Source organism: Triturus cristatus, chromosome 5_1 (assembly GCF_964204655.1).
Source record: "Triturus cristatus chromosome 5_1, aTriCri1.1, whole genome shotgun sequence".
NCBI classification, from domain to species: Eukaryota; Metazoa; Chordata; class Amphibia; order Caudata; family Salamandridae; genus Triturus; species Triturus cristatus.
Genome location: NC_140587.1, coordinates 811,648,324 through 811,676,225, shown reverse-complemented (window position 1 = coordinate 811,676,225; position 27,902 = coordinate 811,648,324). Strand labels below are relative to the sequence as shown.

The 27,902-nt window shown below is 47.3% G+C and overlaps 1 protein-coding gene across 2 annotated transcripts in view; it reads right to left on the bottom strand.

The window, feature by feature from the left end:
* Nucleotides 1–27,902, bottom strand: part of LOC146831505 (adhesion G protein-coupled receptor E1-like) — a 722,905-nt gene that overhangs the window by 387,453 nt on the left and 307,550 nt on the right. For both annotated transcript variants that reach the window (XM_085605840.1, XM_085605842.1), the window contains exons 4-5: nt 26,539–26,685; nt 12,350–12,481 (exon numbers count right to left, since the gene is read on the bottom strand). In XM_085605840.1, the coding sequence (XP_085461966.1) occupies nt 12,350–12,481; nt 26,539–26,685 (279 nt within the window). The remainder of the gene's footprint in view (nt 1–12,349; nt 12,482–26,538; nt 26,686–27,902) is intronic.

Below are 27,902 nucleotides of genomic sequence, written 5' to 3'. Positions count from 1 at the left end.
TAAAGATACCAGGAAGGTTGGATCATCTGTCAAGGTTACATCCTGTAAAAGGACCAGCAGGCTCTTGGTATCTTTCAAGTAGGTAGATGTGCTCTGGATCAAGGGTTTTAGAAAAAAGTCACAGTATATTGAAAGAGGCTCCAGAAGAGAACCAATGCCGGAAACAATGGGACGGCCAGGCGGGGGGGACCTGTTCTTATGACTTTTGGGTAACGTATAAAAGTAGGGAATAATCCCTTCACTTTTAGTTAAGAAATCAGCCTCATGTCTGCTTATATGACCGTTGGACTCAGCCTCCTCCACCAGGTTAATAATCATTGTTTTCAGCTCAGGGGAAGGGTCAATGGTTAATGGGGTGTAACTGACCCTATCCGCAAGGAGGCGTCTGCATTCAGTGTCATAAGCTGATGAGTCCTGGATTACAAGACCCCCACCCTTGTCAGCTGGTTTGATGACAATGGAAGGATTTGACTGGAGGGTTTTCAATGCCTGGAACTCATTGGCACTCATGTTCTTGAAGGTGCCAGTGTCTTCATATGCCTCAATGTCATTACATACTGCCTGCTCAAAGGCAATAAGTTCTGCTGGTACAGTATGAGGCGGTGGGGTGCAGGTGGATTTTGGTCGTAATCCTGTGTCGCTCTCTGGCGAGGAGGGACTACTAGCTTGGTGTTTTTCAAAAAAGTGTTTAAGTTTTAGCTTTCTGAAGAAATCGGACTGTTCACAGTGTAAGCGAAAACGGTCAAGGCGAGCGGTTGGGACAAACCCTAACCCCTTCTCTAAGACCCGTTTTTCAGTGTCTGTGAGTACGAGGGAAGACAGGTTGGTCACTAGGGTCTCTGGTTGCTCGGTCCTGCTTGCTGAGCACACGACTTGCTCCTCGTGTTGATCCCTGTCTCTTCGTCTGGTCCCCAGTGTACCTGATTTCTTCTCCTTCCCCTGCCTCTTCGGCCTCTCTCTAAAAAAGGGGGGCGGTACATATTAGGTGGATAAGGGGGAATCGGCATGAAAGCTGGGTTCCAACCCATCATGGGAAATTGTCTGAGTAGTTGGAATTACGTTGCGGTGGTGTATAGTTTGGTTCAGCGTAGGGGTATACCTTGGTGAATGCAAAACGTTTGAGATCTATTTGAAATTTTTGTGCCTTGGATTGTGTCAGGTTGTCTTTATACTCGTTTATTTCTTTATTTAGTTCATCAAGCTTAATTCCAACTACTCAGACAATACATCTGATGATGACACATCCACCACCAGTGGTTCAAGCAGTGGTAGTTTCAAGAGCAGACAGAGGGGTCGGGGTAAGGGTAGGTACCAGAATTACCAACAACATTGGCCTGTTTTTCCTAATCAAGGCACCAACCTCCCCAATCAATACCATCAACCTCCACAATTTCCCATGATGGGTTGGAACCCAGCTTTCATGCCGATTCCCCCTTATCCACCTAATATGTACCGCCCCCCTTTTTTAGAGAGAGGCCGAAGAGGCAGGGGAAGGAGAAGAAATCAGGTACACTGGGGACCAGACGAAGAGACAGGGATCAACACAAGGAGCAAGTCGGGGGCTCAGCAAGCAGGACCGAGCAACCAGAGACCCTAGTGACCAACCTGTCTTCCCTCGTACTCACAGACACTGAAAAACGGGTCTTAGAGAAGGGGTTAGGGTTTGTCCCAACCGCTCGCCTTGACCGTTTTCGCTTACACTGTGAACTGTCCGATTTCTTCAGAAAGCTAAAACTTAAACACTTTTTTGAAAAACACCAAGCTAGTAGTCCCTCCTCGCCAGAGAGCGACACAGGATTGCGACCAAAATCTACCTTCACCCCACCGCCTCATACTGTACCAGCAGAACTTATTGCCTTTGAGCAGGCAGTATTTAATGACATTGAGGCATATGAAGACACTGGCACCTTCAAGAACATGAGTGCCAATGAGTTCCAGGCATTGAAAACCCTCCAGTCAAATCCTTCCATTGTCATCAAACCAGCTGACAAGGGTGGGGGTCTTGTAATCCAGGACTCATCAGCTTATGACACTGAATGCAGACGCCTCCTTGCGGATAGGGTCAGTTACACCCCATTAACCATTGACCCTTCCCCTGAGCTGAAGACAATGATTATTAACCTGGTGGAGGAGGCTGAGTCCAACGGTCATATAAGCAGACATGAGGCTGATTTCTTAACTAAAAGTGAAGGGATTATTCCCTACTTTTATACGTTACCCAAAAGTCATAAGAACAGGTCCCCCCCGCCTGGCCGTCCCATTGTTTCCGGCATTGGTTCTCTTCTGGAGCCTCTTTCAATATACTGTGACTTTTTTCTAAAACCCTTGATCCAGAGCACATCTACCTACTTGAAAGATACCAAGAGCCTGCTGGTCCTTTTACAGGATGTAACCTTGACAGATGATCCAACCTTCCTGGTATCTTTAGACATAGAAAGTCTATACACCAGCATTCCCCAGGAAGATACCATAAGGGTCATCAGTGAGACTTTGGAGATGAGTCCTTGGGACTTCCAGACCTCGAAACAATTCATTGTCGACTGTGCCATCCTAGCCTTGGAAAAGAATTTCTTTGAATACAAAGGGACCCTCTTCCTCCAAGCCACCGGTACTTCCATGGGGAGTACTTTTGCTCCTAGTGTGGCAGGCCTTTACGTGTACGATTTCGAGCAAAAGTACATACTGACACCTAACAACCCTTTCTCACTCTATATATCTTTTTGGAAAAGATATATAGATGACATCTTGGTGATCTGGAAAGGACCTGAAACCCAACTTGTAAAGTTTTTTGAATGGATTAACACCTGCGACCCCAGTCTGAAGTTCACCAACACGTATGACCAGAATGAAATAATCTTTCTGGATCTTACTATCACCAAACGTGAAGGCAAGCTACTCACAAAAACCTATTATAAACCGACCTAAAAAAACAATCTCTTAGCCTTCTCCAGTTTCCATCCACGACCACTTAGGGAAAACCTCCCCTTTGGTCAATTTTTGCGTATCAGACGCAACTGTAGTCGTATGGAAGACTTTCGCATTCAATCTGATAACCTATCCACAAAACTGAAAAGAAGAGGTTACCCAGAGAAAATTCTAAAATGCAGCTACAAGAGGGCTAAAAATCAACACAGAGAGGTGTTACTGGAGGATTCAGTAAAAGCAGTAGAAGATATCCCTCTGACATGTGTGACGACTTACAGCACGGCTTCTAATGCTGTTACCAAATCCATTCGAAAAAATTGGGGCATCCTTATGAGTAACAACTTAAAATGGGAAAAACCCCTGTTTTCTTTCAGGAAGGCAAGAAGCATAAAAGATGCCCTAGTACACACGAGACCACGAATACCATCACCTGACAACATCCCGTCTGTCCTACAATCCTGGGGACTTCCCAAAGTAACTGGGCATTTCCCTTGTGGGCAGTGCAGTGTGTGCCATCTTACGAAAGCTAGCAAGACTCTCAATCTGGAACAAGACAAAGTGTGGAGTCAACGTACTCACACGAACTGTAATTCGTCCAATGTCATCTACCTACTTACATGTCCGTGTGGGATCAGATACGTTGGAATGACCACACGTAAAATAAAACAACGCATTGTCGAACACAGAAGTACAATCCGCTGTGGGAAAAGCATCACCAAAATGACAGAACACTACGCAGCCCTTAAACACACCCCTGACGACTTGACCTGGACTATAATTGAACAAATTAATCCAGGGATCAGAGCGACCAACATTCTGTTCGAAAAGGAACAACGTTGGATTTATCGCCTGTCTAGTCATACCACCGGTTTCAACGATAACATCCCATGGGGCACAGTGCTAAAAAGATAATAAGTCACAAAGATCATATGCCAATGAAATTATTTGTTGGCAGGCAATACACCTAACCAGTTGCCCTGTGGTTTACAACCTGCATTTTTATGACACCACAAGACTGTGTTCTTTGTTGCAGATGCTCTTCAAAATGAACAAGTCTTGGCTCTCCTGAACACCCATTAGGCAATATTCCTTACACTCTCGCCATTGCCTTTATCCTAAAGTGTTTTAATATCACGGGCTTAGAGCAATAGGAACTGAGCAATGGGACATGTCTGAAACAAGTCTTTGCTCTACTGAACACTCATTAGGCAATGATTTTGACACTCCTGTCATTGCCTGGCTTCGAGAGTATTAACATATTAAAATATTGTTAAACGCAAAACCCTTAACTCCATAAATTTTTTTCCGCGGATAGTGTTGTAACGTACACCTGCTCAGCAGGTGGTACACATAACACGGATAATGTGATAAGCCTCCCTTCCGTCACATTGAGACACCCCCCCCCCTCCCTTTTTTGGCACCACACCTCTAAGAATCGTGTGACTTTCCCGGAAGTCTACCAATGCTTACTTTATCCTCTGAGAGGCAGCAGTCAAGCTGTTTTCTCCCGCACTAACGTCTCACGTGACAGACGTGATGACGTTACGCCTTCTGATTGGTAAACGCTTCCTTTTCCTCCTCTCGGCTGAGCCGGACATCAACATCCGAGTCCGTAGGAGGGCCAAATAGGTGTTGCAGAGGGCTGGTGGCTTTGGAGTAGTAAGTAAAGGTTCTGCAGTACGGATTTCCATACCTTTACTCCAACCGTGTAAGTTTTTAACTCTTTTATTCTTTTCGCTCCTCGTCCAGAGTGTGACTACAAGTCCCGCCTCCCACCCGGACTCATGTAGTGAAACCGAATTGAACATCACGTAAGCACCGTGATCGGCTTTCTTGATGTTCACAAATCCATACGATACGATAACCCTTGAATCTCCATCACAAACCAAGCATTTTATTCTTCTTTCGCCTCCTAGAAGTCGGCCAGAGTGCAGTGCTGACCATCAGTGTGAAGGCGATACACTTATGCCGCTTTGCCGTATCACCCCCAAAAACAGGGTGTAACACTTTTCCGGCACGATTAGTTATAGCGCTAAAGAGCACCACATGACTTTACAATTTGAACACGGGTTAATACTAGTGAATTTCTCCCGTAGTTTCATAGCAATGGGAAATTCCCACCATGTGTGTGCATGAAATACGTTCACGACACTTGTGTGATTAGCCCAAGCCTGTTTTCCTGTGAAACTATATATGTATTATGTGAATCACTGTTTGTTTGTTCTGTGTTGTTTCTTTTTACTTTGCCTCAACAGAACTGAAGCTCTCAGAAATTGCTGAAGGGTAATCTCGACCGTAAGTCTTAAGCGGTATCTGACCCCACAGGTTAGGGTACGCCTTAGCGCGCGTATACCGCCGTGGTGGTCTCACACTAGGTCCTGACGAATGCTTCGTGCACTGACGCAAGAAGCAGAAACATGTTGACCACTTTTATCACTTTGCACCTGATTTAGGACGTAGCTGGCCTAATTACCACCAGTTTCTAACGTCCGCCACACCATTTTAATTGTGTCCGGTTTACCACTATTAAAATTCCTTATTGGTTGAAACTGTGGCATATTTTAACTTACACTATCACCCTTTGCACTGCATCCACACACAAAAAACCAGCTCCGCTGTAATTCAGGCGTCGCAGCACACCGGGGAGACATTCGGTCTCTCCGGTGGGAACCCAATGATGAAGCATGTCACCAACTAGGTTGGTGAGTGAGGGTTCTTTTAAAAACATAGTGATTCACTTTTCTAAATCGCTCTGCACTTGTTCACATCTGATGGACACACTCTTCTGTTGTTGATCTATACTAGCCCTGGGGGACTAAGAGTGGCTCCAAAAACTCCCTCTCTCTCCTGTTGTTAATTTATACCAGAATTGGGGTGCCACAAAGGCCTGCTGCCAGGTGGGGAGTCTCGCTCCTCAAGTGCAGGCTTCCCACCTTACAGTTGCACCCTCTGATGCACTGCGACTGCTGTGCTGCCATGTCAAGAAGTGCATTTACGCTCGTCAGACAGGAGGCCCAGCAACCGCTTAATTTCTGTCCGCTACATGGCTCAGGTCAGGTCCTCCCAGCCTCTTTGCTCTTGGGGAACGTTTTGGGTGGTTATATAAAGGTAACTGGGCTCACATGCCACATTTAGCTCCTTATGGGTCTGCGCTGCCTCAAATCCCCAACCTTTACTCTCACCTGCCCCCGGGAGGTGGAGGCTTACCAGGCTTGTACGCCGGCTCAATGTGGTTGGGCCACCGTCATCTTGTGCACCTCGTGCCTGTCTTTTGTGTCTCCGCCCATTCGCGGGCCAACTCTCCAGCACTGTACTAATGTTCTCAGTGTGCTTTGGGGGAAATTCTCACCCTGGACGAGATGGATGGCGAAGGACAGCACAACAGAGCATCAGCAAGGCCATGGCTAGGGATGGAGCTCCGGGATCACACATCCGGTGCCATCTTGGGCTTGGCCTATTTAACTTGCTTTAATCTGCATCACATGGAAACCCCAGACTTCTTGTGGTGAGCAGCAGGAAATAGTTAGATACTTCTTCAGACTGTTCTTGACATCCTGATTTGGAAAGTACTCACATTAATATCAAAATACCATGGGTAGCTGGACTTCAAAGTATTACAAGATTCACAGTCTCTGTACTCTCTGACTTGCAGCATGGGTTGAAGCTCTTGAATAGAGAAAGCTGACAAGACAACCAACACACCCTATAGAATATTGTGGCCAAATACTTGAGAAAAAGTAAGAGCGGCGCACTAACAATTATGCATTAAATTGCAACAAAACACAGAGAATGACTAGAGACTTTGATTCACATACAAGCGGGTTTGAATATAGCTATGTGTTGAAGAGCCATCGGCTAACCCAAATCAACTGTTCTATAAAAATGCAGATAAACTGTGATCACAGTTAATTAGGGACTCTAATTAATAGTATCATTGCCTAGGCCCTTGAGGGTGACTATACCGATGCAGTGTTAGACCTGGCATCCTTGGTGTGGTTTCCCCCTAACTTTTTTCCTTCAGAACTCCTGTTTTGTTGACTTCGCTTTTGCTGGGGTTAGGACTCTGCGCACTTCACCACTGCTAACCAGTGCTAAAGTGACTGTGCTCTCTCCTTAAAACATGTTTGATTGGCTTATACCCAATAGACATATTTATTTTGCTTGTAAGCCCCTTGTAAAGTGGCACTACCTGTGCCCAGCGCCCGTAAATTAAATGTTACTAGTGGGCCTGCAGCACTGATTCTGCCACCCACTTAAATAGCACTTTTAACATTTCCCAGGCCTGCCATTGCAGCCTGTGTATGTGCAGTTTTAAACTGCTATTTTGACCAGGCAAAGTAAACCTTTTTCCAGACCCAAACCTTCATTTTAAATACATATAAGTTACCCCTATGGTAGGCCCTCGACAGCCTAGAAGGCAGGGTGCAATGTATTTAAAATGTAGGCCATGTCTTTTTACGTTTTACATGTCCTTGTAGTGAAAACTCGTACATGTGTTTTACATAATGCAAGACCTACCTCTGCCATAGTATAACATTGCCTTATTACATCTCATGAGTGTATTTCCAAAGGGGAACAGGTAACCTGTTCATGTTTGGTGGCTCTGGAATTCTAATACAAAATCCTAAAATGGTGAAGTGAGATTTAAAATTACAATGTTTAGAAAATCCCAGTTTTATAGAGATGGCATTTTCCTGCCTTAGCCATTTGGGGCCTCATGTAGGTCGCCAAATACCGGTCGGTAACGGCCGATTTTCGGTAATTATACCGTTACCGACCGGTATTTTGGCTTTTGGTATGTAGGGGGATCATTTTTGTATTCGGTAATTTACCGAATCGGTAAAATTACCGAATCGGTAATTTTACCGATTCGGTAAATTCCGAATACAAAAATGAGATGTAGGGGGAGTGTGTGGGTGATGTTTTGAGTCGGTATTTACCACCAACTAATAGTTGGTGGTAAATAATGTATGGTTGTGTAAACGCATGTGATAGCGCTTAGAAGTGTGCAATGTGGCAGACATACATGCCCTTAGGGCATGTATGTGTGCCACATGTGCACACATGGCCGAATCAGGGGTGCAACAGGGTGTCAATGTGACACCCTGCCACCCTTGCAAGTGTTCCCCCCATTACCGAATCGGTATTTACCGATTCGGTAATGAGGCATACCTTCCCATCAATGGGAAGGTATGCCTCATTACCGAATCGGTAAATACCGATTCGGTAATTACCGAATTGTAACGAATCGGTAAAAATTACCGACTCATTACCTACATACGAGTTACCACTTCTTAAATACCGATTCAGTAACGTTCGGTATTTAAGAAGTGGTAACTAGTATGCTACCTACATGAGGCCCTTGGTGCCTGCTGCTTGTCTCTGGGTTACATGACTGGGTGTAGTTGAAAGTTGGGCTTTGTGTATTCTTCCTAGACAGTCAAACATAATGGGAGCTTGGGAGTGACTGTATGGGCCATCACTGACAGGATGGGAGGGAGGAGCTGGGCCCAGCCCCACTTAAACTCAAATAAGCTGTGTCCTGCCTCCACACAAAGGTCAATATACCCCCCCCCCCCTAGATAGTCTGCAGCCAGGGCTAGAAAGGTAGGGCACATGTGCACTGCAAAGGAAGGCCTTTAGATGCTTATCTCCATTTCCAAGGCACAAATGGGTATAAAAACTGGGCATGAGACACCAATGCTTCAGTACACTACTGGACCTGTTGATCCTCTGCCAGGAAAAAGGTCTGCTGTGTTGCTGAAAGGACTGCAGTTCTGCTGGACTGCTGCCCTGAAGGACTGCTGCCCTGTTGTGCTGACCTGATACCTGCTTCCACCTTGCCTGGGTGAGAGTACTGGACCTGCATCTCTTGAACCTAGAACCCAGAGTGACTCCAAGGGCTCTGTGGCTGGCCTCCTGATCTGAAGTCTCGGGGACACAAGAGACTTCTAACAACCGTGTACCTGGACTCTGCCACCTGTGAGTCGACCTTGTCAAGTGGTGTCTTCCAGTCCTGGACCCTTGGAAGTGAGCTTAAGATGTTTGCCATCCTTTGCAAAGACCTACATTGTCTCCACAGCCACATTAGAACAGCGGCTGCGTGACGCATCCTCGGCTTAGGCCCTCGCATCCCTCGTCGATGGCAGCCTCAACCAAGCAGACTCCACATCGCAGCCTCGCAGCTCCTCGAAACTGGCGCATTCCCTGACTGCACGCCATATCTTCGATGTCAGGCTTCACACTGCAATCCCCTTTGATGGGATCCTCAGTGATGACCCTGGCCCTTCGCATTGCTACCTCGCGGCATCTCGGTACCAACACATCGCTTTGGCTGGGAGAAGAATCTTCAACGCGGATCCTCGCACCGCTCAGCAAACCAGGGTTTAAGGGACTTCAGCAGACCTAACTGGATCCTTGTAGCCAGTCTATGCTTCATCGCGGTCGGTCTGAGCTTACAACTTTGTACTGGTCCGGCGCGACCAGATATCCACTGTTAGCGCTTTGTGGTGCTATTTTCACAAATAGTCATTTTGGTCATGTTGTGTTTATTTATTAAAGAAAATTCTATATTTCTGTTTTTGGTGTGGGATCCTTTTTGTGTAGTGTTTTTACTTTATTACTGTTTGAAGTGTTGCACAAATACTTAACACATTGCCTATAAGTTAAGCCTAAATGCTTTGTGCCAAGCTTCCAGAGGATTGAGCACTGGTTCATTTAGGTTTGACTTGTGCCTCACCCTGACAAGCATTGTGGTTGCTGCTTGACCAAGCTCACACCCTAGTCAACCAACAACCTAAGGGGCATATTATCAAGCCAGGCGATAAAATTATCGCTGCTTTAGAGGCAGAAAACTGCCGCTAAAACGGCGATAATGGGCTTGATAATATGCTCTATGGAATTCCAATTGAAGCCCATGTTAGACGTCCTTCACATCTAACATGGGCTTCAATTGGAATTCCATAGAGCATATTATCAAGCCCATTATCGCCGTTTTAGCGGCTGTTTTCTGCCGCTAAAGCGGCGATAATTTTATCGCCTGGCTTGATAATATGCCCCCAAGTTCTTACAGCCAGGGTCTGCAACAATGAATGCGATTACACGGTCTACTCATATGTGATAGGCTTGTATGCAGAATCGTTCAAATGCTCTTAGAGAGCAAAGGTTGTGGCAGGAACAGCAGTATGGCTCCCAGGTGGAGCTGTGATATCGTTAAACATGCTGGGGCAGATTTACAAGCCACTTGCGCCACTTTTGCGTCACTTTTCCCTTGTTAAAACTGACGCAAGAGTGGCGCAAGGGGCTTGTAAATCGGCACCGCTATCTGAACTGAAGTTCTCAGTCATAGGCCCTCAGTACCATTGGGCCGATAAATTCATATATTCGCTGACACTCCTGTTACCGCACATAGCTTAATTATGTATTTTGCGTTTAATATCGGCAGATGAAACCTGCTGAATATTATTGTGGGTGGAATGTCTGGTGAGCACTGGAACATGTGAAGTTTGGTGCTTGTTATCCCCCAAAAACTTGTGGCAGGCGATAATTATTGCACCCTGTAAATATCGACCACCACAATCTCGCATGTGATAACTCGTGTTGGGGGCCTTTCAATTGATTTGCCTTGAACTGGGTTTGTTGTATCAACCGAAAGAATCTGTAGGGCTTCGGGTGGGCTCTCGAAATCAGAATTATGGCAAGATGTTCAACAAAGCGGTGGTCGCTAGAGACGGTAAAGAAAAATGCCACGACTTGAAATTGCTAAAAGCAGTGTTCAAGAGAACGAGGAGAAGGAATCTTCACCCGTAGGGGCATATCAGCAACAACGGGCGATAATTATCGCTCAGCGCTCTTAGCGTGAGGATAATTATCGCCGGGTCCCGTGGATTTTTATCGCTGAGATAGCGTGCTATTAGCAACGCTTATCTCCTCAGCGATAAAAATCCTAGCGCTAACTGCCTAATGTGAGATTATCGCTGGAAACCCAGCGATAATCTCACGTAGTGTGGCGTTAGCTTGCTGATAGGGACTCACAAACTTAGCCATGATATCCACCTTCCATAGGATATCATGGCTAAGTCTGTCCTGAAGCAGGCGTAAGGAAAGTAGCGATAACAGGGGTTATTGCTACTTTTCCTGCCGCTATGCTTCATAGCGTGGGGCTTGATGATAGGAGAAATGTCTCTAAGCGACATTTCTCCTGTCATGTTAGGTCAGGAGCGCCCACTTTGCATCTCATTAGAGATGCAAAGCTGGGCGTTAGGAATCCCGACGCTAAAGCAAGGTTTCACGCGTTAGCGTGGCCTTGCTAATTAAGCAACACAATTATCGCCGCTTTTCGGCCGAAAACGGCCACAAAAGCGGCGATCATTTTTTATCGCCAGCTTGTAAATGTGCCCCTTAGTTTGCTTGAATGGAATCTGGTTCCCTGATACATTTGCTTTCGTGCCTTCAAGTTTTGCAGTTAAATGGGAGTTCCCCACAGAGGTTTATGCAAGGTCCAACGTTCCTGTGTAAGGCCAATAGAACACTTTTCGAAGTAAAGAAAGAAAATGCTACATGTATGGTGGTTTGCAGGGGAGAATCAAAATCGATGTAACGTCACTCTGCCATTCAGAGTTCACCTCTTTAGAGGTCCGTTTCTCTTGCATTTTTTAGATTTTTGTTAGTTAAAACTGAAATGGATGAATGATTTCACAAATTCACAGTGCAGTTGTATAAGCTAACATCAAATGTTATTTTTAATATTCGGGGTTCTGTGAACTTTTTTTTTTTTAAATCAGTGCTTGTATGTAAGTTTGAATGGCCAAGGTCTTGAAGACAATTGCTAACATCGGGGCATATCAGCAACACCCGGCGATAATTATCGCTCAGCGCTCTTAGCGTGAGGATAATTATCGCCGGGTAACGTGGATTTTTATCGCTGAGATAGCGTGCTATTAGCAACGCTTATCTCCTCAGCGATAAAAATCCTCACGCTAACCGCATAACGTGAGATTATCGCTGGAAACCCAGCGATAATCTCACGTTAGCTTGCTGATAGGGACTCACAAACTTAGCCATGATATCCACCCTCCATAGGATATCATGGCTAAGTCAGTCCTGAAGCAGGCGTAAGGAAAGTACCACGCCCACTTTGCATCTCATTAGAGATGAAAAGCTGGGCGTAAAGAATCCCCACGCTAAAGCAAGGTTTCACGCGTTAGCGTGGCCTTGCTAATTAGGCGATAAAATTATCGCTGCTTTTCGGCCGAAAACGGCCACAAAAGCGGCGATCATTTTTAATCGCCTGCTTTGTAAATATGCCCCATTGTTTTTTTTAAAAGTGCCTGGGTAATAAACTCAGTGGCTTCTGATAGATGCTTCAACCAGATTGTTAGCCCTGTCCTGCTAAACTCTGCCTCCTCCTACAAAGCAGCTGTACCTAAACATTCTCCTCTTCCTGTCTGGTTCCACCAGGAATGGCCGTAATCACAGATGCAGTTGAAGCTCCCATTCGTGTTTTGACATGAAGAGTGTTCCGGACAGCTGGATATTTTTCTGCATTCATCAATATCTAAAAGAAGAATAAAACACGATTCGGTTATCACTAAAAGATGAGCTTGTGTTGAATATTTTTATAATGGTTTGTATACCGAGGTATGCATCTGTGGCTTAACTCACTTGCCATCCTCTCAGCTAGTCAACTCGATAGCTAGACTAAATTAACCATAACTTGCGGCTTCCTTATTATTATTTTAAAAAAATTGTAATTTTGATCGTGATTTTCTAACATCCAAAAGCACTGTACAGTACAAACACAGCAATAGTTGCATATCTCGATCAATTGTGGTTAAGTGACGAATACTCAAAGAAACAATACAATCTTGTCAAAGGATAGATTTGTTCACAACAGAGATCTTGCGTTAATATGCATAGTACTGTATTCAGACCTAAACAGATGATTCTCAGAAAAGCAAATCATAGCAGGTTAACTCTTAACTTATCAATCAATCAATCAATATGAACTTTATTCGGATAAAAACAACATATCCATAAAAGTGCAGTTAAAAAACATTATTTACAATTAGACATAGAAGAAATTAGTCCGAAATCATAGAATTACGAAAACGTACAGCCATTTTTAAAAAGGATCCCACTCGGAAACATAATTCATCATTATCAATTGCAAGCATCAACTCATAGGCTATTTTATAATCAGTTACGCATCGGGATTTAATATACGGAATCAGAAATTTTTTCGTGAGCGGTAAATAAAAGGAACAAAAGAATGAGAAATGTAACATTGATTGTTTCAGATTGTGGGTACATGGACAGGGGGTATGATCAAGGTTCAGAGAATAGCCAGTTGGAAAAGACAGTAAGTATTTCATGGTGTCGGTCCTTAGCCTGAAGAATAAACCCCGTTCCCAACAGCCAACAGGTTTTAAGAGATATGTAGGCATTACTGTGGATACATGCTCTATTCGCATATATCTAGCAACGGAGGTTTTATTGCGTTCAGCTGCTAGCCTAGTTTCTTTATACGATGCATAGAGTAGTTTTTCCACAGTTTTAATGCTTGGAGGGTTGTGGGCTACAGGGTTTATAAAAAGGTGTTCCAAATTCAGGCTAATTAAGCTTTTGTGGACTCCGGCCAACCATGATATGACCAGCCCTCTGTCACATTTTAACCAATCCAGGATAATTTACCTAGTCAGTTGTGCAGCCGGGTTTTTCCAAATCCTAAGCCAGAATAATGTCGGGCCTGCCTTAATAAAGTCCTCTATATAAGATAAATGAAGCTCGCCGTGGCAAGCATATGTAGATGAGGAAAATGGGGCACCCAATATTTTGCGACAAAACCTGTTCTCTTCTCGTTGGATAGGTGAGCTGGCAGTGTTCCCCCATACCTCTGCGCCGTACGTAACGGTTGGAATGCATTGTTGTCTGTAAATTTTGACAATAGCAGGCACTACCTCTATGTTTTTGGGTTTGGGTAGCCTGAGAATTGTATTAATGGAATTAATAAATTTCCTATTGCAATGGGCAATGTGATCATTCCATAAACCGTTAGATGCAAAAACCTGGCCTAGATACGGAAACTTGTCCCACCCACCTCCCCCCCCCCCCCCCAGTCACATAAGGAAAACCTCCTCTCCTAGCCATGTAACACAGGTCAGACCACTTCCCTTACTAGGTGTTTCTACACTGTTCTCAGGCTGAGATTGCCCTCTGCCTGCGCTGCTCCTCTGAACCGTCACGGTCAGTGTGTGTTTCCGCCGATATTTGTGAGGTGAGGCCCTCTCCCATGGGAATCTCCGAGATCATAGTCTACCAGGCCCTTGCGTCCTCTTCCAACTTCTCATCCCTCCGGACCCGTCTCAGTCGAATTAGCTCTGCTTTCACTCATTCCCGCAAGTCCCTGGCCCAATTTTCCACCATGGGGGGCACCAAGCCCATCCAGCTAATTGCAATTCTTTTTTTGGCCAGCACGAGTCCCAACTGGAGGAACCTATGTCTGAGCTTTTTCCCTTTCGGTCTTGGGAGAAGACTCAGCAATACCTTCCTAATAGATTGGGGTAGCGTCCACCCCCTTACCTGTCATAATCGCTCCAATACCGACCCCCAGAAGAGTCGCAGCCCATTCCCATATCATATGCAAGAACTGGGCCTCATTATAACCAAATTTGGGACAAGGAGCAGGGCGGTCCGGGTATTTTTTGTGAAGTACACTTGGAGTCAGATAAGTTTGATGAACAATATTGAATTGAGTAAGTTTAAATCTGGTGTTAGAACTAATTTTCTTAACCCCTTCATGTACTCTTTCTCATTCTGAATCCGTTAGAGGTTCTTCCAGTACCACGTCACATTCAGCCTGAACTGGGACCGGGTGTGCAGCAAGGTCCCCCCTTAGCGCACTGTAGATGTGAGATACCAGCCTACGGCCCCCCACCAAGTTCACAAGAGCCTAAAGAGTTGCGGCAATGGGCGGCTTCTCCGGGAACGCCGGCCACAGCACGCATGCCACCAGTGAGATCTTTACGTATTGAAGGTACTGCCCCCTTCCCAGCTCAAACATTGATTCCGCCTCCTCCCTGGTGAGGAACCGCTGTTCCGAGTACAGATCTCCCATCATGCGACAGCCTCCCTCCGTCCATCTAATAATGGACATGGTTTGACTGATTTGTTTAAACAGTACCACCGCCCACAGTGGGGCCTCCGAGGCGTAGGGCACTCGTTTCACCGGGGTTATAATTGTGGATTCCCAGATTGCGGCTACATGCCTAATAATGTATGAGAGTCGTTCGGGCACCCGTGATCCCAACATTAGAAGGTCGGGGAGAGGGGTCCCTTTGTGAGTTCCCTCTAGCAGTCGCTTCTCCCAATTCTTGATCTCATCTTATTATACATTATTATTATACAGCTTATAGAGCGCCTGGTTACTCCAATGGAGTGTCCCCGCGCTAGAACACCAATTAGTACCCAGCATCTAGTCACTGTACGGTATGCTGAAGCTGTGTTGCCATGTAATTGAAACTCAACCTAGGGACTGCCAGTCCTCCCCGCTCCCACGTCCTCTGTAATGTATCCAATCTCACCCTTTTCGTTTTGGACCCCCACAACAGGTCAACCATTAAACAGTCTAGTCGATGAAAATATGCCGGTGTAATATGGTAGAGGGACTTCTGCATAACATTTAAGCATCGAAGAAGGATCGTCATTTTTATTATGGCTACCCGCCCCATCAAGGATAAGGGCAGATCTCGCCAGAACTCAATTGATTTATGGATACCCTCCACACATCACCCCATATTTTGTTCTAGGTAGGCCTCCTACTTGTGTACCAGCCTGACCCCAAGATAGCGGACCGTGTCTCTGACCCAATTCATGGGTAACTCGTCCCCCCTCCCTGTTCTCCATGCTTCCCATAGGGAAGAGTTTAGACTTCCCAGGGTTAAGGCAGAGTCCTGAAATTTCACTGAAGTCAGATAACTCCCTAAGGAGCTCCGGGACTGCCTCCTCAGGGTGTCGAAGGTACATTAATGTATCATCGGCATACATTGACAACACGTGGACAATTAACCCCAGCCAAATCTCCCATCGCTCCATCTTGCGTCTGAGGGTGATCGCCAGGGCCTCCTTCACAAGGGCGAAAAGGAGCAGCGACAGGGGCCAACCCTGTCGTGTACCTCTCTGGAGCTCCAAACTATCAGATACTTGATTGCGAAGGCAAACTATAGCTGTTGGATTGTTGTAGAGCAGTTTCAACCATTTCAGATATTTATCCCCTAATCCCATCTGACCATGTACCATCCATATGTAATCCCATTCAACAGAGTTGAAGGACTGCCGAATATCAAGAAGACATAGAGCCCAATCCATCTCCCGTAAGTCCGGGGCATGCCAGATATGTGCTAGTCTGCGCAAATTATAAGTGGTGTTCCGGCGTGGGATAAACCCATGATCATGGTAAGAGTCGCACCGCCAACACGCCACTCAAAATTTTCACATCCACATTCAAAAGAGAAATGGGCCTGTAGGGGCCAGGGGATAGAGAGTCTCTATGTGGCTTCAGAATCATCGAAACTAGTGCTTTCATCATAGTATTAGGAAGTGCCCCCTTGGCGAGAGCCTTGTTAAACATCTCGAGGAGACAATCCACCAGCTATGGGGCAAATGTTTTGTAAAACTCGGCGGAGAGACCGTCACTCCCGGGGAATTTCTCCGATCTCAGTGGCGCCCCTAGGGCCTCAGCGTCTTCTTCCTAAAGGATGGGAAGCGTTATGTCATCTAAGAAGTCCTGCAGTTCAAGCAGTCTGGTCTGGGCGGCAGTCGAGCATGTCTGTTGTAAGTGGGTCTCAAATTCTTTTATAATCACATCTTGGGTATACACCACGTTCCCCATCTTATTGCGAAGCATTAATACCGGTACTTGTTCCGCCTCCGTACAGATTAGTTGAGCCAAGATTGCTCCTGACCTCTCTTCCATGTACAGTCTCTGCCTGTAAGTGGTAAACTTGTGTTTTTCTAATCGTGACCAAGCCTCAAGGAGCTCCCATTGGAGCCGCGTCCACTCCACCACATTGGCCCGAGTTTTATATAGCGTACGCTCTAGGGTCTGTAGTCATTTTTCTAACGTATCAATTTCGGCACTAAGCTGATGCTGGACTCCCTAGGTAGTGTTCATAGGTAGTCCTCATAGGTAGTCCCCCTTATGACATCTTCATTGCCTCCCACTCCGTGGACCTAGTGGCTGCAAATCCCCAGTTTTCCCCAAAGTAATGTCTGAGGGCTTCCATCACAGTCTGTACATATGGGTGGTTTGCAGGGGCCTCCGCTCTAAGCCGCCATAGTGGCATGGGTGGTCGTCCCGGTCCACTGGACAGAATCAACAACAGTGGCGCATGGTCGGACAAGAATCGTGGCAGATATGAAATGGCTTGTGTTGTAGCTGAAAGGCCGGCAGAGAGGTAACAGTGGTAAATACAGGAGTAAGTGTTGGCCGTGGGGGTGAAGCAAGAGAACTCCCTCTTAGAGGGTTTGCGCACTCTCCACTCGTCTCGTAACTGCATACCATGAAGGATACCTGTAAGGGATCTCTCCATGCGGGGTTTAGTAATCTTTTTAGGGGGCTCCCTGTCCAGGTTCCTGTAAAAATATGCAATTGAAGTCTCCAAAAAGGAGGATCTCAGCACCCATGTATGGCGTCGTTGCCTTCAAGATTGCTGGGTAAAAATCGGGGCAATCCAAGTTGGGTGCATAGACATTGATAATACACAGTTCCCTCCCCTTCTACCCCCCAAACAGCATAACATACCGTCCATCAGGGTCTAGAACATAGTGCAGATGTTGGAATGGGGCCCCCGGTACCACCCACACCAGTGCCCCAGTGCCCCCCGTGCAAAACCAGAATATGATGTGGCATATATCTGCCCCCTCCATCGTCTATGTAGGCTCGTTAGTGTGTTCCCCCATATGTGCGTTTCTTGTAGTCCCGCAATTGCTATTCTGTATCTCTTCAGAAAGACAGGTATTCTGCGACGTTTATCTAGGCCTGCCATACCTCGGACGTTCCAATTAAGAAACTTCAGCATTTGTACTGTCATGACGATGCGGTGTTTGGTGGCAGGCGTGCATCCCCCCCTTTCCAGTGTGTCCACCCCGTCGTCTCCCTAGCCAGCGTGCCTTGGTATAATCCTGTGTGACCCCAAATGTTCCCCAACAAGCAACCCAATTTATAAGAACTAAACAATCCAGTACACTTCCCCCACCCATGGGCAGCAGTATAGATTTGTATATGCATTTCATGATCCTAAAAACAAACAATACACACCACCCCACACCCCCCTCCCCCCACTTAAACACTTTAATGTCCGTATTTCAGGCTTAGGGCCGTAGTCCAGGCCAGCCTTGTTTGAAATGCCAATAGTAATGTCTATTGATCGCTGTGCAAGAGAACTGGTGATGTCGGGTGTGAGATTGCTCTCAAGTTTACCTGGCAGCCCTGGTCTCTAGTGGGGGCGTCGCTACTCCAATGGATGCCCATGCTTCCAGTATAGTTATCACTCACACTGGCACTCAACCTATACTCTTTAGTTTGAATTAAGGTTAAACAGAAAACCTATTGTAAGAAGGTCGGAATGCCACTCATACAATCCTAAATTGTAGCTCTCCTAGGAAACCCAAAAGTGAGTGCTCGGACCTAATTTGCCACGACCCCTTCCCATCTACCATACAAAGCAAACTTATCTGTACAGTTTAGCATTTAGTGTTCAACGTAAAGAGTTAATTCATGTCCACTGCCTGGTCCTCCGGCTCCCCGTTCAATGGCCGGTGTTGACTCCACCGAGTCTGGGAGAACCTCCGAATCAGAAGCTTGTAGCGTTCTCTTTTGTTGTTTCTGTCATGTAGGCTGTCTGCGACCCCTCAGGGAGGGTTGAGATGAAGGTGACCTCGTGGAGCTTGTAGAGGGGACCAGGCATCTCTCATCCGGGGCCCTGGCATCCAACCAGTCTCTCTCTTCTGCCGAGAAAAAGAACAAGGCACGGCCCTCACTTTCTACTTGCAGTTTCGCCGGGAACATAAGGCTATACTTTAGGTTCAGGTCTCTGAGCCGCAGCTTAACTGTGATGAAGGTCTTCCTCTGTTCCTGGACCCTTTGGGCGTAATTGGGATACACTGTAATGGAAATTCCCTCAAAGTAGAACCGTTTTCCGCTGCGAGAAAGCTAAAGTAAAAGGTCTCTATCCCTGAAATTAAATAGTTTTGCTATTATAGCTCGAGGAGGTGCTCCAGGTTTAGAGGGGGGGGGGGGGCACCAGCGCTCTGTGTGCTTTTTCAACACTGAAGAACTTCGACAATTGTTTAGGGGTCATTTCTTGGGTAACCCAGTTCTCCAGGAACAGGGCTACATCGGGTCCTTCAGCTTTTTCAGGGAACCCCACTAATCTTAGGTTCCCCCTCCTCGCGCAACCCACTGAGTCCTCTGTGCGATCGTCAAGCTTGATCACTTGTCTTTTCAGCTCCACCACTGCAGCACTAAGGCTCTTGACCTCTTCTTTTAGGACATACGTATCTTTCTCTGTGGCTGTCACTTTGTCTGAGACTTTCCTGAGATCGCATCTCAGTAGATTAACATCTATGGCCACCGTGTCGATCTTCCTGATCATATCGTCCCTAGTCGACTGAACGGACCGGATAACATCCATCAATGTCGATGCATTTTTGGCAGCCCCCTCCAGTGTCCCCTGTCCATTACTTGATCCTCGCTTCTGCTCTCTGGACCATGGAATATAGGGTGGGCATAATTCGATATTTTATTGGATTGCACTTTTACCGCTTTATCTTTCCCCATACTGTCCAGCTAGTTGCAATGGGGTTTGTCCTATGTGACCCTCCTTAGCAGGGGTGCGCCTGAGGTATCCCTTCCCAGCGGCAGTAACCCCCACCAAGGGTGCAGCTCTCTCACACACAAAGTGAGTTTCTCTTGGCCCTGGTATGTGCAGGGTTTCAGTAATAGTCAGGGCTGGTCTTACGTTTCCACCCCTGAAGTAAGGGACCCTTGCTCGCCGTGGTGTACCTCCGTCTCTCAATTTGGCGAATCTGGTCAGCCTGCCAGCAATCTCTCAAATCAGGTTCCCAGGGGGGGGAGTCCATTCAAATCCTCCCCTCTTTCTCCACATCGGATGGGGGGTCTCGGGCCGTTCCACTCTTCCTTACGTCCACCATCTTCAGACGACTCAGAGCTCGACAGGACCCAGGCAGCACGCTATCCCACCACCTCAGTGATCCTTCAGTATGCCACCTTGTAATAGTACTTCACCCCGCTGGTTTGTAACATGCTGGACACTCCCCAACATTCAGGGGGGGACCTCCAAACAGAGGCGTGCTCCACAACCCCAAGGGCTCACCTGCATTGGGCGGCCAGTGGGCCGATCATAACCAGCCATGTTCCTCTGGGTTCCTCTCTACTTTTCTCCCTACTCGTGTGCCACTGCACCTCGGGCCCCGTGCAGCATGCCTCCATGTGTTCCAGTCCGATCTGTCCTCCACTGTTCCGATCGTGGTCTGGCATCTGCGAGGGACACCAAACAGCAGTGCCACCCCAGTGCGGGCCTGACTATCTCACTGATTCAGCGCTGTATTCCGGGTACTCCACCGGATCGTAATCAGCAACCAGCCTCCGCAGGACCAGACTCCGCTTCAACAGGCGCGAGGTCGTCTGCCTTCTCACCTTTTGCAACAGGGACAGCGCCTCTCCTCCCGGGGCCATAACTCTTTCTTTCCCTTCTCAGCGGTGTCCAGCGAGGCCTGGCGTCTCCGGCTGCTCTCGTCAGGCCGTACCCACCGCACTCCGGATACTCCACCGGACCGTAAGCAGCATCAGGCTGCCACGGGGCCAAACTCCGCTTACGCAGGCCGTAACTCTTATTTTCCGCTCTCAGCAGGGTCCTGCGAGACCGTAGGCCCCGCGTCTCTGTTCGATTTCATCAGGCCGCACCCAAAATGACACTGGCGGTTCACCTAATTCGGGGCTACGTTTCTACTGTCCCGAGGTTTCGTGCCTCGATTCTTCCTCATATGTTAAGTGATGATCTCATGGGTCCCAGGAGATCGATTTTCAGAGCACGTCTACTAGGCCATTATGCCAAGCCGCGCCCCCCCCCCCCCCCAATTTGTGGCTTCCTTATGCATAGGGTGACCAGCCTTCCCGGATTTTCCCAGACAGTCATGATTTTGGAGGACTGGGCCTGCATCCTGACATCTTTTCAAATTTTTTACATGTCCCAACTTTTGGGAAACAGGTCCAGTCATTCTGCAAAGGAAAACTGAAACTATGCTCTTATTTCAATAGGCACCTCTAAAGTCCTTAGTGATTTCAGTTATTAGTCTCTTTCAAGCAGCACACTGGAGCAGGTTGGCAAGAAATTGTCCTAAGAATATTTTTTTTACGTGCGTGAATTTGTGTATCAGCCTTGAGGCTCAGTGTGGCCCCTCGTGTACAATCGCGGCAGATTCATGCACGCTTTAAAAGAACCTTAATTAATTGATTGACAGAAGTGGGACTTTATCTCGAGCACCTGCTCTATAAAGAGGAGGCCGCAAGGCCCCCCTCCTGTGCCGATTGGAGCCCCAGGGATCATATTCCTGGGGCCCGGACATGTCACCTGAGTGCTTCAAGGGCATTCAGTTTACAATGGGACCGTGGGGGAGCCTCAAGGCCACCCCTGTCTCAGCTGGCTCCCCACCACCTGCTGGAGCCGGTATTGCTCTGACAGACAGGGGGCTGCTGAAAGGCAGCTCCCTGTCTGTCAGAGCAATGCTTTATCTGTTTCACTGCATGCATTTGAAAGAGATGAAAACTCTGCTTTGTGCACGCCGGAGTTGTTCGACAGCTACGGCTTGCAGAAAACAGAGTTATGTTTGCTTTTGCTTGTTGGGAGCTGTCATTTTCCACCAAGCAAAAGCAAAGAACTACCTCCCTAGGGTTGGAGCCGTCAGCTTCCACTAAGCAAAAGCAAACAACTACCTCCTGAGAGTGGGCACCTTGGGAGGTAGCAGGAGCCAACCCTGGGGCGGTAGCAGTCCCAAGGGCCATCCATGGCTCTAGTAGTGAGGCCTCGCTACACCCCTCCATCATAGAAAATAGCCGAGGGGAGGTGTTGGGCCCCAGAACCGGGGGTCCACGACAGACCCTCTACATTAATTTACTAGCGTTGGGGTGGTAGCTGTGGGGCAGCCACAGGGGTCCCCTTCAATTTTTCAACATAATTTGCCCCGGGAGGTGGAAGCCGGCGTGCAGGCTGACCTAGCGGACCTGCCTGCATTCAGTTTTTTTACTGCCCCAGTGAGATAACTGTCCCTAGGGTTGTGAGGGTGGGGCGCATAGGCCACTGCATTAATTTAGTATGATTTGCCTGGAGAAGGTGGCAGTCTCTGGGGTGTGGGAGGGCCCCTAAGGCCTGCCTGCATGCATATTGCTAAATGCCACGGGGAGGTGGCGGTCCCCGGGGCTGCGTGCGGGGCCACGTGGTCCATCCTGCATAACTTTATAGATATTTGCCCCAGGGAGGTGACGGTACCTAGGATGCAGGGGTGTTGCATGGGCACCACCTGCATACATAGAAGGCAATGCCCCAGGCAGGTGACGGGCCCCATGCAATTCCTCCTATTTTTATGTTATAAAGGACCTGACCCACCCAGAGGTCATTCAAGAGAAAGCACGGGAGCCTGCGCTAGCTTTTTTCTGCAAATTCATGAATATCGCAATTTTGCAGCATTTGTTTTAAAAAATTACATTTTTGGCCTGGCGGGGTCCAAGGGGGATCCCAAGACTACCAAGGCTTAGGGATCAGGGTATTCCTACCCTGCCCACTTTTCTTTTTTAAAATGCTTTTTTATGGGACTTGGCTGAAGCTGAGTCCCAAGATGGCTGCAAACACTTCCTGGTTGAAGTGTTGCAGCCAATCAGAGCTCTGCATTTCCCTGCATGAGCTCATTATTTTTTGTTAAATTGTCACAGCCACAGATATCACTAACTGTATTTTCTTTCAATTTTTCAACAACTACTGAATGGATTTACACCAAATAACAAAAAGCACAATCTGCGTAACTAAAACTACCGTTCTGCCATGTTTGGTGTAATTCCATCCAGTAGTTTGGGATGTAGACATGTTCAAAGGTCCTATAGGCATTAACATGGGAAAACACACCTTTTTGACAACCCTTTTTCTCAGCCTCCGCTTGACAGATCACCCTGAAACTTTCCATGCGCAATAAGAATCATGGCACACTTTTTAAAAAACTCTCGGGAAGATTCGTCAAACTGTGCCAATGATATAGGCAAGTAAAAAAACACATTTTCAATGGAAACATGGTCCTATCTGTTACTACCTAGTAGCGACATTTTTCCCATGTTATGTCTACGGGATGTTTAATTTTTTGAAACATGTTTTTTTAACATGACTAGAGCCTAAACTGCTGAACGGAATTACAGCAAATATGACAGAAAGCTAGATGTTGGTCCAGAAAGAGTGCTTCTTGTGATTTGGTGTAAACCCATTCAGTAGTTTCAGAGATTTTTAAGAAAAAATATTGTAGATATCTGGGGACTCAAGTCCTTGCAATTGACTCGCAGATCCTATGGAAATTTGATTGGCTGCCAACACTTCAATCAGGAAGTGTTAGCAGTCATCTTGGGACTTGGCTTAAAAAATAAAAGAAAAGGGGTCAGGGTAGGAATACCCTGCCCCCCCAGATAATGGTCAGGGGTCCCACATGGACCCCGCTGGGGGCTAAAAGTATTTTTTTAATTTAATTTTTCCGCAAATTTACAGGTGGATCTGTGGATCCGCAGCAAATTTGGGATGCGCTGGATCCAACGCGTCTTTTTCTTGAAGTCCCCGAGTGAGCCAACTCCCTGGGGCAGTGTTTTTTGATTGTGCGGGGTGCCCATGCGGCACCCCACACCACGGGCATGGTCACCTCCCCGGGGCATACAATGAAGTGATGCAGGGGGGTCCATGCGGCTTTTCCGGGGATTGTCACCTCGCCAGGGCTGTTTGAAAAATAGGTGTGGGGGAGGCCCATACGTCATCCTCGGCAGCCCCAGGGACAGCCACCTCCCTGGGGCAATCATTATAGAAGTGCAGGGGGAACGCACTGCCCCCTGCAGCACCAGGGACCGCCACCTCAGTGGGGAAATTAACTTCTACAAATGCAGGGGGCCCCACAAGGCCCCCCTGCAGCCTTGGGGACCACCACCTCCCTGGGGCAAAAATTAAGATTGGTGGAGGGCCACGCAGAACTCTTCCGGGAGCCAGACATGGCCCTGGGGACCACCACCCCCCAGGGCTGGCTCCTGCTATGTCCCGGGGTGCCTACCCCCGGGACATAGCTGTTTGCTATGGCTTGGCAGGAGCTTTACTGCCTCTACCAAGCCATAGCAAACTGTCCTCGCTTTCAGCAAGTGAGGGCATTGAAAATGCTCTCACTTGTTAAAAGAGAGCACAATTGTCCTAAGAGAGGGAGCTGAGTGTTAGCAGCTCCCTCTCTGTAAAAGTGATGCCAGCTCCCATAGGAGATGCTGAGCCGGCAGGGACCGCAGAGGTTTCAGGATCCCCCCGCGTCCCCATTAAGGGTGAGTAGGTGACCTGGGTGGGTCCCTTCCCCCATTTGAGAAAGTCCCCAGGGGATGGGTACGGGTCCCCAGGGCTGAAATTGGCCCAGGGAAGGGTTGGCCATGCAGCCCCCTTTCCAGAATAAATTTAGAATTTATTTTTTAAAAGGCCGACCCGACAAGTCTCTGGAGCCCCCGCCCTCTTTCTACACCACTCTGCAAATGTGCATCCTGGTATACTGCTGGTTGGGGGATGAAGTACCCTTGGTTCCTGAGGGTCTTTGGGGGCAAACAAGCCCTCCTGTTCTGTTACCTCCAGTAAGTCCCACACAGTGGGATTGTTGAGAGGTTGTCAGAGGCCATGCCCCCATTCTCCACCACTCTGCAAAGGTACCTCCTGGTGCACTACTGGTTGGGGGATGAAGTCCCCGTGGCTGCTGAGGGTCCTTGGGCGCCAATAACCCTTGCTATTAACTGCAGTAAGTCCCACACAATGGGATTGCTGAGAGGCATCGGAGGCCAGCCCCCTTTCCCCACCACTCTGCAAATGTGCCTCCTAGTGCAGTACTGGTTGGGGGATGAAATCCACACAGCCTAATTGCTGAGAGGACTTTGGAGGCCACGCCCTCTTTCTCCACCACTCTTCAAACGTGCCTACTGACGCACTACTGATTGGGGGATGAAGTCCCCTTGGATGGGCCTAAACGGATTAAAAGTGATAGCTGGACCATTAATGTGTAGACAATCCAGCTTTGCAGACTGTCAGTGGGTCTACATTTAAAAAGCAAAGTCCCCTTTGGACAAAGAACATAGACTCTCTGGCCAGCCTGTGCTACGCATGTTTGAAGGCCATGCATATCAGGTATTAGGCATCTGCAGCAGGTTTGCAAGTGATTAACAAATGAACACCTATTTGCTTCCACCCCAGAACTGTGTCCCCTGTTGATGGAATTGTATGAAACTCCATATAGTAAGGATAAGGTAAACATTCTAAAGTTCTACCAAATTTCATACCGGTATGTGGTACGGCACCAATGATATTAGCAACTAAAATAGTTTTTGACCCATGCTTTAATTTTTCCCTTCCTCTGATAGGCCACTGCACTGGTCTCAACTTGTTAATAGCCTATCAAATATCATGCAAATTTGTCAACCAGCGTCACAATTAGTTACAGATTAAAACTTTGTTGACCTTCCACCCCCCAATTCAACTCTGGCCCTCCTTGATGTTTTTGTACAAAACTCAATAAAGCAAGAGTTGAACTTATTAAGAGCCTGCCAAGTTTCATCCACATCTAGGGTAAGGCACCTACCCTATGAAAAATGTTGTAACCCTCCTCAACCCTGCCCCTTTAGTGCTCTCTTTTGATTGATCTGCATAAAATTTGACATTCCAAGATAATCACAGGCATGCTAAAAGTTTGTCAAATTTCATGCTGATCCATGAAGGCTGAAGGCAGGCCTCTCATGTGCGGTTGAGCACAGGACATGGCCTTTGGCTAGGCCCTGTAGCCATCTCACGGTGCGCATGGCCAAACGCCATGCACAGCGGGGGTTGACTGCCCGGGGAAGTTTGGGTGCATGGAAGTTTTTTATGTGTTATATAATCCCCAAAACCTGAAAAATTCACTGAATAAAACGAAGAGTAAAGTGGAGTTATGGTTGGATTAAACTGTTTTTATCTAACTTACATTTGTCAAACTCTATAAGTCACTTTTATATTTACCCTGCTCCTCTCTTTCTCTACAAGCTCTGGTGTTTGAAGTAGAATCTTTCCACCTCACACTAGCAATCTGTTCCCTGTTGTATAGCCAACAGACAAAGCAGTGTCAGAGCAACTCTTAAAAGAGGGAGTTTAAAATTTGTACTTTTGTTATTAAGTTCATACTGAGCAAGTAGCAATACTGAGACCATTTGCACGGCAATATGGCACCGCTCTTGTCACATGGTGTGTTTCTTGCAACTGTAAAGACACGCTCTCTGATTTCCCACTAAATAGTAGATGCATTTACCTATACACTTGGTTCTGCCAATTATCCAGACTCCATCAGTAGGGGAAAATCCTTTAGAGCAGCTGCATTCATGCCTTCCGTTACCCTTGCTGGTACATATAGTGTCTGGCCCACATACTGTGGGATTCAGGTAGCATTCATCAATAGCTGTAAAATAAAGTAAAGCCCACTGAGTGGATAAGCATACAATAAGAATAGAAGATAGATAACCAGTGTTTTCAAATCGAGATTTAAAATTAGTCACGGTAACTTTCCATTAAGCCAGGAACCAAAGCAGCATAAGAAAGAATGTTTGGCTGACTGGTAGTTTTTTAAGTAGCCAGGCCCCTTTTCCTTCAGCCCCGAGACAAGCTATGCTTCTGTGTTAACATTCTTTAACGGGATCAAAGTCAAATGTACTAAAATCACTTTTGTGTCACAACTGGGGTCCACCATTTTGAATCATTCCTCACTGTGAGAAGGGGGTTGACCCAAAGAGAACTATGCAAATTAGTAGTGATGATATCAGTATTTTGCAAACTATGGGTCCCGAACCACGGGTGGGTCACAAGCCGATTTTTGGTGTTTAGTGAAAATCCAAGCAATTTTTCTTGTCACATTTACTTCACTTCAAAGACAGAGGTCAAATGTCATGCTATGTCTTCAGATAAACTGCTTTACAATCCACTCCCACTTTGCTGTCAGAGCAAGAAAAGTAAAGTGAAATATGAGACAATCTTGCTGGAGTACATTTAGGGGCCGATTCCGATTTCGTCCGGAAGGACTCCGAACGATGGTCGGAGCCCTTCAGGCCAAATTGGAACGTGCCGGCCGTATTCCTTTCTGACCGAGTCATTCTGATGATCTCGGTCGGAAAGGAATCCGACTCGGATTTCCGGATGGTGGACGACAGGCTCGGAGAGCCCGTCCGCCGTCCGGAAATTCCTCAGTACTCCTTACGACCGAGGGAGTACGATGGCAGTTTTTCACGGCCTTTTCATGCCGGTCTTTCCGGCACGAAAAGGCAGTCGGAAACTGTCTTTGGGGGCCCCCAGTACCCCCATGGGTGCGAGGCTGCCGAATGGCGGTCTGGGGGCACCTATGGTGCCCCTCTGTGGATCCCTGCACCCAGTGGCAGGCACCTTGGGGTGCCGGCCACAGGGTGCAGGGATGAACTGCACCCCTGCTTTTCACAATGCAAGCATGCATTCCGCTCGGAATGCATGCTTGCATTGTGAAGTATACGAGTGCGACCAAACCCTGTTCGGTCGCATCGTACTGGCAGGGCTGTAACCGAAGACAGCAGGTCGGTTGGTTACGGCTCCTGACCGATGTCGGACGGACCTGAGTCCATCCGACATCGGAATCGGCCCCTTAGTGTGAAA